The 14,688-nt window shown below is 41.4% G+C and overlaps 1 protein-coding gene across 9 annotated transcripts in view; it reads right to left on the bottom strand.

Moving 5' to 3' along the window:
* The window catches only part of LOC121887977 (partitioning defective 3 homolog), a 356,909-nt gene that overhangs the window by 12,567 nt on the left and 329,654 nt on the right, over window positions 1-14,688 (bottom strand). For 8 of the 9 annotated variants that reach the window (XM_042399172.1, XM_042399173.1, XM_042399165.1 and 5 more), the window contains one exon: window positions 3,632-3,752. In XM_042399172.1, the coding sequence (XP_042255106.1) occupies window positions 3,632-3,752 (121 nt within the window). The remainder of the gene's footprint in view (window positions 1-3,631; window positions 3,753-14,688) is intronic. The other variant, XM_042399169.1, reaches the window with a different exon arrangement.

The following is a 14,688-nucleotide window of genomic DNA, read 5'->3' as shown; positions in this document are numbered from 1 at the left end:
CCTCACACCTCTTGCTGCCCCATGTGCTCTTTCTGTACCTGTTCCTCATTATGGTGATCATTTTCTACCACATTTCCCCCCTAAAAGTGAAACATCTTTAAGGGGGTAATGTGTTACAGCAGGTTGTTTACACTGAGTGGAAGAAGATGCATTGCTGGCAATATAGTTGGACAGTTGGTTTGACCTGTGATCACAGAAGGTGACCACAGACAAAATAAATAAATATTTATTTAGTTTTAAAATGTATTCTTGAACTTGGAAACAGTGTAATAATGTCAACTCTAGGTCCATTTAGTAGCTGATCTGGAGCATTCAATCATATTACTAATTGGAAATTTGAACATCAACATTTGCATTACAACTGGGTAGGCTGTATCATGCAATATGATTGAAGATCAAGAAAAGATCCTAAATGGACCTTGAGGTGAGATTCTTTTGTCAACTTCTGTTTCCAAGGTCAAGAATTAGCTTTGAAACTCAGCTTTAAAACCAACAACAACAAGCAGCCCTTAAAGTGCTAAAAAAGAGAAAATTTTAACATCTACATTTCCATGAAACCTGGATAGCCTCCATCTGCTGATCAAAATCATGTGATATGATTGAGAGCATCACAGCAGCTACCAAAAGGACCAAGAGGTGAGATTGTTTTGACATTATTACTTTCATCACTTTTTAAATGTCAGGATATGTGATTGAATAAATCTCGGGTGGTGCCGTTTGTTTTGATCAACAGTATACAGTAAAAATATTACACCGCATGTCACATTTTGAGAAGCTATGAAGCAGCTGCTTCTGTTCTGGCTTGTAGAATCTGCGTGCAAGCCATTACAATACAACCTTGAGTTCTCAGGGACAATGTACATCAATGTGCAGCTCTGCAGACTTTGATGTGGTAGGCATTTAACTGCCGTCTCAAACATCGTGCCTTTTCCTGCTTCTATTCACTGAATGTTTTGATTTACAAAAAAAAGTAGAGGTCATAGAGGTTTCGCTTTCATCACCGTGGACAACATTCAGCAATGACACGGAGCAAAATACACTGTAAAAGAGAAAAATATATCCATTTCTGCACATAAAGTTGTTTTAATAGGTTGGAATGCAATGAAGGCACAAGGTTATGTTTTTCACTGTGGGTCAAAAGATCTTCTAAAAACGCTGGTGACGTCATGCTACCAACTCACAGTTGGCAGCAACAAGTTCAGGTCAGTTTTTTTGAAAGTCGTATAGACTTTTCTGTTTCATAATCTAGTCTAAAAATATACAGCTAAGAGTTTGTTTCTCTGGTGTATTTTTACCTCTTGGCCCAGCCTTTGCATGTACATCTTTGAAGGCTTTTGTAATTTCTCTTTTCTTCTTTTCACAAACAAATCAAATGGCAGATGCGTCACCCCACGTTTGTCCCTCTTCCTTTTCTGTCAACATTTTTTTCCATATCAAAATGCTTGTTCCATACGACTCAAATAGAGCCATATTCATTTTGCTTTTGGATGACACTAAGACAGGATTTCCCTCGAGTTCCTCTAATCAGTGTCAGCACATAACATGGGTACGGCTGTATCTTTCCTAACAAGCTCTGCCATTGTGAATCTTTCTACGCAGGACTAAAATAACATGAAAGAGAACTAATAAAATAGACTTCAATACTCAGGGGCTGGCCCTGTATCTTATTACCAGTGGAGTAGCAGGGGTATGCTCAACAATGTCAACAATCACAAGCAATTAGGAGCTCAGAGTCTCAGAGAGAAAGACGGAGACTGCTTAGCGCTGAACAAACAGTTAACATCTCATTTTGACAGCGAGAATGGGAAGAAGGAGAGAGATTGAGAAAACAGTGGAGAAAGATGACCGCTTTCAGTGATTTTCAACCATCAGTTGGACTAACACTGAAGCAAATCCAGAGTAAATAAAGTCTGCTTTTCTCTGTATCTGTAAAACATGGTGGGAAGTGTGCGGTTAAGGCTAACCCAAACTCATTTAGACCATAAGAAAAACAACAGAAGATCCCTGCCACATCAGACCACCACTCCAAACAAATTCAACTGACAAACTGACGCTGATAATTGTTAAGAAAATTGGATGCCAAATATTTTAACTTTCAAGGTCTGACGCTCTGACCCATAATTTGGAAAATTGCTCAACTTGGCGCAACAATTAGTCGCCTCCTTCTACAACCAGGTTAGAAAGGTCACAGGACAAAAAAGCCATGTCTGTCTCAAGCCATTACACCGCTAAATATACAAATATTTGACCTCTGAACTGTCTCTGCTTGGCTATGAGTTTGGTTCTCTTAAGAGTTTGATAATATTTTAAAATAATAGGATGTCTGACCTCTAATTAAGACATATTAAGATCATCGGTGATATTACAGGTTATATGGAAAGATATTTCTGAGACAGTTGAAAGGCCTGACACAGACAAGCTTCTGTACTTACACTCCAGGCACAGCTGAACTTTTCATGCACAGCAGGGAGGAATATGAGATCAGTCAAGTCTGGGTGAATTAACAACGGAATTAACTTGATTACATTTTTCCAATTATGAGTAAATCCCGTTACAGATCAATCATGGGAGAGGAGAACGGCTTAAAGAAAAGTTTTCTTAAATTTTAATTTAAATTTTTTTAATTTAAACATCCGTTTAATCAAGTCTAATGAAAATGAAAATGAACAGTGTTTCTTTTTGTCTTCAACTTCTCTTCCCTTACTTTGCCTCAAAGTCCTGAATTGTCATTTGCCATCAAATGTTCCCCTCATTCGTCTCCTCTCCTCCTTCCCGCCGCCAGTGTGTCATATTTCCAAGACAGGAACAGCACAATTAGTTGTGGGTCAAAGGTTGACCCCGGAAATTAGAAATTAGTCAAAGAAATTTGGCAGAAGTTGGGACTGAAGCCTTAAGATTTAAGGACATGAGTCAGACAGTTTGGCATTCGTACAGTTTTCACTGTCTGAAAGGATGACGCTGTTAGAGGACTGACGGAAGCAGCTAAGCTTGCTCTTGTGCTGGGATTTATACTGTGCTTTATCACTTATTATTCATTTCACAAGTTGATTATTATTATTACTGTTAGTCCCTGGGTGCAGGAATGTATGACATTCGTTTATTGCAGTCTGCACTCTCTCTTACCTTGAAAGATATTTATAATAAAATGGATTCTCCTGGGAATGATTGCAGGAAACAAATCACATTCATGTATTTGTATTACTAACATCAACTGGAAATAGTCAAATATATTATAACATTTCAATCCACTGGATATTTGACCAAATAAACAGGGTAATAGTGATAATCATTATGAGAATACCAATGACAAAAGGTATTTTCTCTTAAAATAGAAATACTGAAATACTGATTTTCTGGTTGCCAACATACAGAATAATGTCACTCTGACTGAAGTTAGGTTATATTGCACATAGATAGGTAAAGAAATAAGATTCAGATTGAGTTCTGTAGGAATGGGAAAATAACTGAACTGAGTGTCAGGAATTCATTTGGAGATGACCAGAATGTCCAGTGGTGCAGTGGTGGGAATTACCCTTGGAGCGCTGAGTCTCGGGTATTATACAGTATGTGTTTCTGGGTCTGTGCAGCTCAGCGCTGCTCTGATGGAGCGTGGCTTCTATCGGACACTCACCCAGGACTGGTCGAAGCTGTAGGTGTGCCGATGGTCCTCGATGTCCTCCTCCTGCTTGGCCTGCTGGAACTCATGCCTCAGCCTCTGTATCCGGTCGTGGTTACTGGGAGCCATCTGACTGCTGGGAGAGAGAGAGAAAGAGAAACAAGCTGTTTTAAATGCAGATACTGTAGGTGGTAATTTGAAGGTCATTTTTCAGTATCGCCCCTCACTCAAAAACACCTGGTACATTACTCTAGCTAGCATCTTGTTACAGATGCTTTTTCATATTTGAATCATTCACTTGACCACCCAAACACCCCTCTAAATTGTGTTGAGGATCCCTTGATCTGACAGTCATGATTCCCTTTCGCATACCTAACTGACATCCCTTTATGCTTTTTCTTCCCACCCTCCTTTCTTCCGGCCGTTGCTCCTGAACATCCCTATAACTGAAAGTGTCCCTCGTGCACCATTGTGCGTGATGCATGTCCCTTTTAGACTGCAGGAGAATGTTGGCCTTTTATGGTACGCAGTCATTAAACACTGTGGAAAACCCTCATTTACATCCCCTTCATTAAAGGGCTTTGAGGGGCCTGTCAATAGGAATCAATAGCCTTCCCTCAGCTTAATCAGGCTCTTCTTTTATCACCAGCTACAGAGGCAGCACATGACAAAACGCATAATTATGATGAGACAACTGGCTTGATAATAGGCCTGCATTTATGCATACCGCAGGGATGAAAGTGACCAAAGGTTAAGAATTTGTGCTGGGAGGGGATGGGAGCTTGGGGATGTAGGGAGTGGGATGGATAGGGTGAGGGAAGGAAAAGGAGATAAAGGTAGAAGGGGTGTTCTGAGAGAAAACTGAAAGGCTAATCAAGAGCATGTGAGAGAAAAGAAAGAAACAATGTCAGCCAGGACGAAGAAACTGAAAAACACCAATGAGAGCACAGAAGTGCAGGCGCATGAAACAAGGAGCAAGGGGAGAAAAAGCCAAAAACATTTTCAAAATGGACACTTGACACGAGGACCTGTCACCCTGTCATTGTTTGTGTCCTCCTGAGTAGCACTTACAGGTGGCACGACAGTGGTGGAAGTGATTGCTTATTTGGGCCCAGAGGATTCTGGGTGCAATTATGGTGATAATTGCAGATTAGAATGAGCACATCCTTCTGATGATAATGGGCACTAGGACATGCTGCCAATCAAGCTTCATTAAAAGCACAATAAATAGCAGCTCATAAAGGATGCACGGATCCCGGTGCATGCCCCTGAGTCGCACTTGGCGAGACACGGTTGTCGTGTTCTTCGTACTGCCTGATCAAAATCAATTGTATTAGTTATACTCCATTTGATTCCTATAGCTTTATGTGGACAGGAGTGCAGGGAGCGTACATTAGGCCTTTTATGTGGATGTGGGCAATTAAGTGGCTCACTGGAGTGTGAGATGGCTTATGGTTTTAGGTTCTGGGGTGATGATGAAGTCTCTCTATTACTGTTCATTACCAAATAAATGTTTCCTTTATTTAATGTTTCCCTTTTTGCATGAGGTTGCTTGAATAGCATATGAGATGTTAAAGAAATTGAATTACCTAATTGTAGTCATTAAACAACAAAGCTACACTGACTAAATGTCTTTGACTTTGTTTTGAGTGAAACTGACAACACTTAAAGGCTCATAAAAAAAGGCATTCTCTTAAATTTCATATCTTTTATCATACAATGAGTTTTTATCGCTTTTAACGGCCAAAGTAGCATGCAACAGTTATATGTAAGAGTTACGAGTTCCAGAAAGAGTATTTCTGTCTGAATACCAATGCAACATGTTCCATATGCACACTGAGTCCATCTGTTGAGTTTCATCTGTTGCAAAATACACCACTACACCCACAGGTTTCCAGGTTTCCCTGGAAGATATGTTGTGTGAAAGTGTGTGTGCCTTGGCTACATTGTACACACACACACACACAGTATGCTATTGTGAGTAAAAAATAAAACATCTGCAATTCTGAATTAATTTTCCTCATACCTCCCAAATATATTCGAGCTAAAACGTGCATTGAAAAACAGTACATGCCATCATCCCCACCAGTCGAGAGAGACGTATGACAAGACTGTAATAGGTGGAAAAAGAAGAAAAGATAGATCTTGAAAGTCCAATGCGTTCAATTAGCTTAATCCCTCAGGCTGGTCAAAGAGAAGACCGGGCCGACTCAAAACAAACAGCCTCATAAATTTTTCTCTGTGACCCTCCAGGGAGGGTCAGTGCTAGCATCAGCATCTCAAACATGCACCACTGGGGCCAGAGGAACCAAGGGAGTAGTGGGAACCAGCTGGGGACCCAGAAAAAGGGCCACAACCCAGGCTATAAACAAGACTACTTGAGTCCATATACACTCACTACACAATAAGACCTATTGCCCTTCTCTCACCCACTCTCTCATCAATCTAAGAAAAAGGGGTGGTTGTATATTACCCAAGATCTGCTTCAGAGTGTGGTGAATGAGGTGGTGGGGAGTGGAATGAGAGAAGATCTACGGAGACAAGATCTCCAGCAAATTAAAAACTAGCAGCATGGCACTTCAATATATTTTTCAAGGCGCTACAAATGGAAATTGCATCGAGAAGGGGCAGGGAGTGGGGGTGGGATTTAACGAGGGGTGAATTTGTCATGGCAGTTCAAAGGAGGCCTGTGCAGTATCTAGATTATCTGCAGGGGCTTCTCCTCTTGGTCCTCCACCCACCATGGGGGTACCAAGTTGATGGGATTCTTAGAAAGCGCTCTATGGAATTCTCCAAGTGTAAATATATTCATATGCTTGGAAAAAAGAACTAGAAAGTGAAGCATTTGGGATGAGCAGGAATTAAACATACGGCATCAGAGGCTGCCTACTTTCTGCAGCCGACAGCAGGCCTGTCTTTGTAAATAAAGAAGATAGATTTAGCTGCCTTCTCTGAGAGCTCCCCAATGTTTGGGCACCTCGATGCGTAATTAGTCAGCATGATCGTGGCTGATGCATCAGGTGTCACTGCTTATAAATTCCCCTCTGAATACATCAATGTCTGTAATGGGCCAGAAGAACAAGAGCTGTGAGGAAAGATTGGGAGGGAAACTGGTAGCAATTTACGTCAGCAGACTACCTCATCAATTAGTATGAATGTGTCACCCTGGCCAGCAATAGATGGGTATGAGGGAATATGAATGAGCACTGCTCATCAGTTTGCTATAAGCCATGTGTTTGTGCATAAAGGAAAAAGGTCACAGGTTGTGTAAGTGTACTCATGGGTACATGCAGGCAGGCTGTCTGCATCATGATCATATGAGCTTACAGGGCTTAGCCACAAGGTTGTTTTTTTCCAAAAGTTCTCTTTTTAAAATCTGAGTCAATGGGAAATTGGATACCGCTTGTAAAGTAATTAAAAAACAAAAGGGAGATAAAGTATTCATATACCACAGCATTTTCACAGCCAGCATCTTCATTTTGTCTTGTATAATGAGATTTCTAAAAAATCATCGGTGTGTTCCCAGGCTGAAATATCAGCACTTGGCCTCTCAGGGTGGCCGTGTCGCTCCCCAACACACGCAAACACACCCGAATGACACAGATTGCAACTCACAGATGTGGAAATAGACACAAAGACAGCGAAACACACTGTCTGTCTCTCTCGTTCCCTGTCTAGCTTCTCTTCACTTTGCAGACACTTGTATTTATAGCTTGGATGAAAGCTTACTCTCAAGGCTTATGGAGAAAGGTGAACCTGTGAATTCACAGGCAAGCAGAGTCAGGCCAAACAGCAAGGATCCATACCCATCTCATCAACAGACCCTCTAGTCATCTCCTCCTTCTGATGCTGCTCCATTTCCTTCACTCCGTAATACATGGCATTATGAAAACTATTTAAATTAGGAAAATGCCATGGAGGACCAAAAAAGCTAAGCCCCAAGCTTATAAGAATGGTGATGAATGCAGCTCTGCAAGCAAATAATGCTATTTGGCTTTCTATATACCTTACAATATCACAACTGCAAGAGCACATCTGCTAGTGCAACATGAACAACATGCTCGCAACATGAACAAAGAAAAGGAGAAGGACAAGTGCTGTGCATGTGTCAATATGTGTACATATGTGTGACCCCCATTCCACCTGTGTTTTTTAACCTGACCTGTTGACAGGGGTCATGAGCCCTTTAAAACTGCAGTTGGGGATATGTGGACGCCTGTCTGTGTAATAGTCATCCTTTGATCCAGGAGGATTTGGCAGATGTCTCACACACCACAAGGCTTAGGCCGAGGATGCAAACTATGCCACAGTCCCCCTATTTGCTTCTGTTAGTGGATCAAAGCTTTGCTGAGTCTCAGCATGTCCTATAACCACTGCCATTGGCCAATAAAGGAGTAATCCAATCACCAAGAGTGTAACATGGGTCATGTGAGCATGCAAAAGGTCGGGGGTCAGTCCCAGCCAATCAGAATGAGAGCAAAAGAGTGTTATAATCCCAAAGACAAAATTTCAAGGGATGAAGTTTGACAGGAGCTCTGAGAGTTATCACAGACTTGTTCATTCCCAACTAAAGGCAAAAAGGCTGAACTGCTGGGGCTTCGATGTGACTTTAAAATCAGACGGTCTGTTATTACTTATCTGATCGGTGTTGATTGAAATTCTATCAGATTATCTGGTTTCGTGCTCTGGCCTCAGTATCTCCATGCAGCAGATGATGGGGCAGGCTTCTTAAGTTTGGGCCCTTCGGCAATCTTGCATCAAGTCAAAGGCTTAGCTCATCTTTATTCCATTGCCCTGTGGACTTTCATTTATTTCAAAGACAGAAAGATGAGGCTTTTTGGGGAGATGGACAGCCTTTGGGACCTACCGCGATGATAGAAGCAGATTAGATCTGCATTACCGCTGGTCATTTTTGAAGGGGAGAGGGACAAAGATAAAACATTTTTTTAGTCTTCAGAGGAAATCAGCATATATCGGCCAATCTTCCATGATTTTGCAGCAATCAAAAGGAAGCATTTGAAGCATATAGCCCTCTTCCAGTATTTCTATCCCTCTCCACTTTACTCTCTTTTCCATCTTCTTAAAAATATCTTCCTATTTTTTTTCCTCTCTTCATTTCTGTCTTTTTTTCCTCCCATATGTTTCATCTCTGAATGCCTCAATCCTCCTCTGTGGTTACAGGGATAGGTCATGAATTCCCTTCTGTCCCCCTCATCCTCTCCCACTAGCCTGGTAAGTGACAGCTGCAGGCTGGACAAAGGCCTGATAATACCCTGGATTTGTCAGGCTCTGACTTCACCCATGTCCTCCTGTGACTGATGCACCGACAGTGGCGCCTTGCCAGCTAAAAAACCCACTTCTAAATGGGGGCTGTTGCTGTTGTTGAGCTGTGTGTGAACGTATGTGTGCATGTGTATCCATGGTTTCTTTCAAACTCCAAAGCAGCCCATATGGGGTCCTTGGGGTGTCTAAGAGGCCATCATCTGGGATGCCTGCCGAGGCCATGGTGGTGGCGTGACTGGGGAGCGTGGAGCTCTGATTAGCAAGGGAAAGAAGCAACGCCTGTGGAGCTGCTCCCTCCAAGAGGCTGTCCAGCATGGCTGGCCCCTGGTGTACCGTTCATCTCTCGCTTTCCTAGTGTGAGAAATGAAGAAACAGCTCTGCCCTGAAGGGAGCCACAGAAGGCCCTCAACTAGGAAAACACAGCTCACAGGAAATGAAGAAAAGAAGCACTTCTTCAGCTATCTTTTTGTCCCCATAGAGACATATACCCTTTCGTATTTCAAAGTCCCTGTTTGCACCAGCACACATAAAGCCTGCTATCCCCTCTACCCCTTCTATCCTCTGAAGTTCACCCCGATGTGCTTTATTACCCCAAGGACACATGCTACAAATAGTCTTCCCCAAAAGTCATTACATTTGAAATATTTCTTTCTCTCCTCTTTCTTTCTTCTGTTTGAGGGATTGCCAAAATACAGGTGCATGTGAGGAATCATCTTGCAGCTGTCTACATTTGAGAGAAACACTGTTAATGCCTTCTATCCTGCCGTTTCACAAGTTTTACGGCTTCGGTTCCAAAGAGAATGCACTGGAACTGATCAAAGGCACTTTTGTTTTTGTGTGTTGTACCGTGTGGATGTATTACTCGTGTTTAGAAGGAAACAGGTGTGACCTTTTCTACAAAAGTGGAACCGAAAGTGCTTTTGGTTGTTTAAAAACTTCTAATATATGGTCTGTGGCTTAAATGCTACAAGAAAAAGAGGCTAAGTTGGGACTTTACGGGCCAGAGAAATGGCTCGAGGCAATGTTGTGGCAGAGCCAGCTGGATGGCTGTAACATAAAAGTAAAAAAATAAATAAATAAAAAGATGGTTGCTCAAGTGTAGTCTTGAAATATATCAATTATTCAACTGAGGTGGATGGCAGCTGCTCTAACTCGGAGTGAAAGACAGACAGGAGGACAGTCAGGAGGTCGTGGTGGCTGTCCATTTGAAGTAAATGCAGCTTAAGGGGGTCGAGTTCAAAAAGTTTTTGTTTTCACTAGAAAAAAAAGTGGTTTGGTGCCATGTTTCTGTGTCTGTTCTCCTTAATTTAAGTGGAAAAACAAGTACCCATATATCATGGTATAATGTATAACAAAGTGAACTATTCATGGAGAGGCTCATTCACTGCTATGACTAAACTTACATTCTAACATATATTCTAAGAAGATCCATTTACAAGATTCATTTAGCTAATTCTCATGAGTTACGCCAAATCCAATCCAGTAACCCAATTTAAATCCAACAGCAGCTACCATTTCTCTGGATGCCTTTTCTGTCCTCATACACTAAGTTAAAAAAAGAATCAAACATACAAAGGAGGAAAAGACAACATTGACATAGCATGTTCCACTGTATGCACGTGACTAAAATTTTAAATGAATGATAGACTCTTTGATAAGTTTCTTCGCTTCAATTGCTGGCAACTTTTCTATAAGTTGTTCTCTGGGAAGAAGGGAATAAGGGGGCTTCTGACTGACAGCTGCTTCCGCTATGAAGAAAGAGATGATCTTTGAAGTTAAGGCCCGTAATCCAAATCCATTGATTCAAAGGCACTTGCTCACTCTGAGAGAGAGAGAGAGAGAGAGACTTGGAGTATGGCTAGGACTGCATAATTTATTCACACAGACACAAACACACTCACACATGCATGCGTCCACATCAGGGTAAGTTCAGAGCAGTGCCCCTTCGTAATGAGACAAAGCTGCACTGCATGCTAATGATTAAAGCTAATCACGTGCCCAAAATTTGCAAGCACACACAAAATGAATTTGCTGGATCATGCCCCAGAACACTAATACAGGAAATCTTTTAATTTTCAAAGAAGCATATAAATAGTATGAAAACACATTTGCAACAGCCAAAGTGTCTTTCCAGGGTGAATACAACTTTGAATTTCTTACATATGTGTGGTGTTAAGGCTGTTTATGTTGCACAGAGGCATCTGATGAGTCAACATCCCTCTTCAGGGTAAGGAGAGTGAAGTGTCAGTCTTAAATAAGGTGTGAAGGCCATAGGCTAAAGTATCCATCTAAACAGGTTAGCTCAGCTTTTATGAGCCTATCAGGCTTTTTATGAGATATCAGCTAGCTTGACACTAAGAGGCCAGAAGAGAAGTGAGATGGGGGGATACTATATGACTTTGGCTTCCAATTATGTACCCTGACACCGAAAAATTTGGTCTAAGTATAGATTGGCGCCATGAAATATGAAATTCGTGGATGTTTTGCATTGGGTGACCTCAAATAAATGCCCAGTGAGGCTGGTGTGCTGCAGCTACGAGTCACCTTTGCAGGTTTCTCTGTTGAGGACCACTCCAAAACCCAGAGAGGCCTGGAGAATTTGGCAGAAGCACCGGCTAGACAACTGTCAGCACTTAGACAAGAAGGAGCCGAGTGGATCTTGAGACGAGTTTGTCCAGCCAAGTGTGGATACCTCAAGTGCTTTGCATATAGATGCCATGTCTGAAGTTAAACAACCCGCTAAATGAAAGTGTAGTAAAAAAACTGCCAAACTTAGGAATTTAACAAGTTTTGGAACTATAGAAAAGAGACAGAGGGGAGCTGCTTGTCCTCCATGTTTCTATGTCTTGGTGTTCTGCCACAGCCATAGTCCCACAGACACAGTCTGACAAACATCTCCAACCTGCCTGGCCAGGTCCAACTGAGCTCATCACACAGCTGTGTGACCCAGCAACCCCCTGCCAAACCCCTCCTTCCCACTTGACTTACTTTTCAACTTTGCATTCTGAAACTGTCTCATCCTTCAGCTGCTCTCATGTGCTGGAATGCCCACAGGCAGCTTATTAGAGGGACACACATTTTTTTCAAGCACAGTATAGCACAGCCCCAGCACAGTAGCAGGGAAAAAAAAAACAGACGGGAGAGAAGAAATTCAAAAACAAGGTCTTGGGGTGAGCCTGTTCTAAAAACCAGAGAATGGTATGGAATATTATTCACATGAAAAAGGCATAGGTGGTGATGTCAGCTACTAGAAAATCTCATCAAGTTGGTCATTCATGAAATCACTTGAAATCAAATTTTAAGTGGTGGTAAATTGCTCTTCCTCCACTAGCTCATAGTTTAAAACTAAAGTAGATTGTGCTTTTGAGGTTGTGGCTGATAAACTTTGCAACTCTTCTTAAGATCTGTGAACACCTTTAAAAAGCAGCTCAAGACCCATTTGTTTAGAATTGCCTTGGTGTAATTTTTCTATTTTCTATTTATTTCTGATTTTATTGTGTTTTATGTCTGTATGTAGGTTTATGCTTTATTTCCTCTGTGAAGCACTTTGTGACATCTCTGCTCCTGAAAGGTGCTATATAAATAAAGTTACTTACTTACTCATGTCTGGGACAATGACTGAATGTACTTTATATACAGTATATATAGTAAATGTAAAAAAAAAAAATCTTCCTATCTTTACCAAAAATCATAATTACATAAGAGTTTGTCAATGGTCTGATCAGATTTAGATTCAAATTTAGACAAATGAATTATGCTTTACTGATGACTTTTCATAGGATACCATAGTTTTTTGCATTTTTCCTACCTGCAGGCAAAACATCAGTGGATGCTGATTTTGAAATGGTATGAAATTTCCTTGCAGAGACTTGAAAATGAAGAGAAATCATTAAGGGTTTTATTAGAAAATACTTAAAGGGCAGCATTCTTGGATGTTGGCTTCTCACCACACAACTTGAACATATGGTATTCACCCCAAGACCTTTGAAAACTATCCCCATTTACAACTGCATTACCACATAATGTGTACTTTATCGTTTGATAAAAATAAAATATATAATATTATATATCATTAATACATAATATATAATATTATGTTTACTAAACAGTACTACATACTGTCAGACCATATAGTCTGTGTAAATTAATTTTCATCCTTCATTTATTCTGAGATAACTGAAAACCAATGGTTGCCTGCAGGGCAGGAGAATACACATGAGAAAATCTATGGTATCCTTTGTTACATGGTTGGCAGTGTAAACATGTCCTATACGGATTAAAATACTGGTGTGGTCCTTTAATGCAAATATATGCAAATGTATCAGCATGTGAATGAGCAGATGAATCCATTCCAGATGCAGATATTCACATGCAACTGCCCCTGTCTAACTCGTTTGCTATTCCAGCACGTTGCCAGAGTGACACATACTCACTGGCTACCTATAATGAAAGGCTAATATTAGATTTCAAATGGGCCTAAGGAGCAGTGGTGCATTGGCCATATATTACATATGTATTCAGAAATGTACCAGCTGACATCTGGAGCATCATTTTCAGTGAGATTCTGGTCACAGGAACACCTGTTTTTTTGTAATCCCCTTTAGCTGCTAACAAGCCAAGCAGATATCCTGTCTTTTATTAGGGCACTGAGGTCCCTCAGGTTCATGCTGGAAGGCCTACACCTGTAAAGTATCTCATTTACTCCAGCACAACATCACACTGTGCTGAATGCAGACAATCGCTCCCTTTCCAAATGTCAGAGCCTGACGCTCAGCGGGCGAGCCACGAGCCAACGGTAAATAATTCACGCCAGCGCTCCGTAGCCCTCCTCGCCATCCCATACACAAGCAGCCCGCAAGTCTCCTCTCCTACGACCCCCCGCACCACCACTACTTCCTCTATACATAATTAAAGAGAGAGGCACAGTGGGATGCCCGTCAGTCAGAGCTGGGCTACAGCCAGGGCCACTTTAAACAATAACAATATTGATAGTGGGTGTAATAAAGCAGAATTAAAAAGATGGATTCCAATGATTTTTTTTGCTCCCGGCGCAGCTGGTCCTGGCTTTAAGTGGTGAGAAAAGGGAAAGGGGGCGGGGGGTCTGCTTGTTGGTGGTAGTTCTATGGGAGCGGGAAGGAAAGCGAGGGAAGGGAGTAGAAGAAGAGGAGGAGAAGAGGGGAGCTGGTGCCCCTTTCCCCTCCTCTTCCCCGTCATCCCCAGGCGTCCCGTACAGGCTGCTCTCCTGTCCCCTCCATTACTGGATTAAGTCTTGGAGCCCTCTTCTGAGAGTCAGAAAGAGGGAAGAGGGAGGAGGTCAGGGGTCATGACCTTTAGTAATGGCAACGCAGACAGACGAGCAGAAGAAAAAACAGATGAGGCTGGCAGCATCATTTCAATTTAGGCTATCAATGTTGTGTAATAATCAATGTGAGGGTCAAGAGGTTGGCAAATACTGACAGATGGAGAGACAAAAAGAGGTAGAATAAAAGGAGTAAAATGAGAGAATCAGAGCTAAAAAGACTAATCAATGTTCATATAACAGCACTTGGAATGATTTGTCTTCTATCCTTCTCCATAATGACTAAAATGGATTATAAGCACTAACAAGTGATTTGCATGACAGTTCAAGTCTATTTAAAGCTTTTATTTATTTATTTATTTATTTTACACAAAACAAAATGTAAACTATATTGACTTGTAAGACAATCCGGGGGCTTTTAGCAATTGTTCCATTTATCTTTTATTGAGCCTTTATGCATGTAAAACACATTCACATATCAAATCCACCA

This window comes from Thunnus maccoyii, chromosome 21, assembly GCF_910596095.1.
Source record: "Thunnus maccoyii chromosome 21, fThuMac1.1, whole genome shotgun sequence".
NCBI lineage: Eukaryota > Metazoa > Chordata > Actinopteri > Scombriformes > Scombridae > Thunnus > Thunnus maccoyii.
This window is presented reverse-complemented; position numbering and strand designations above follow the sequence as displayed.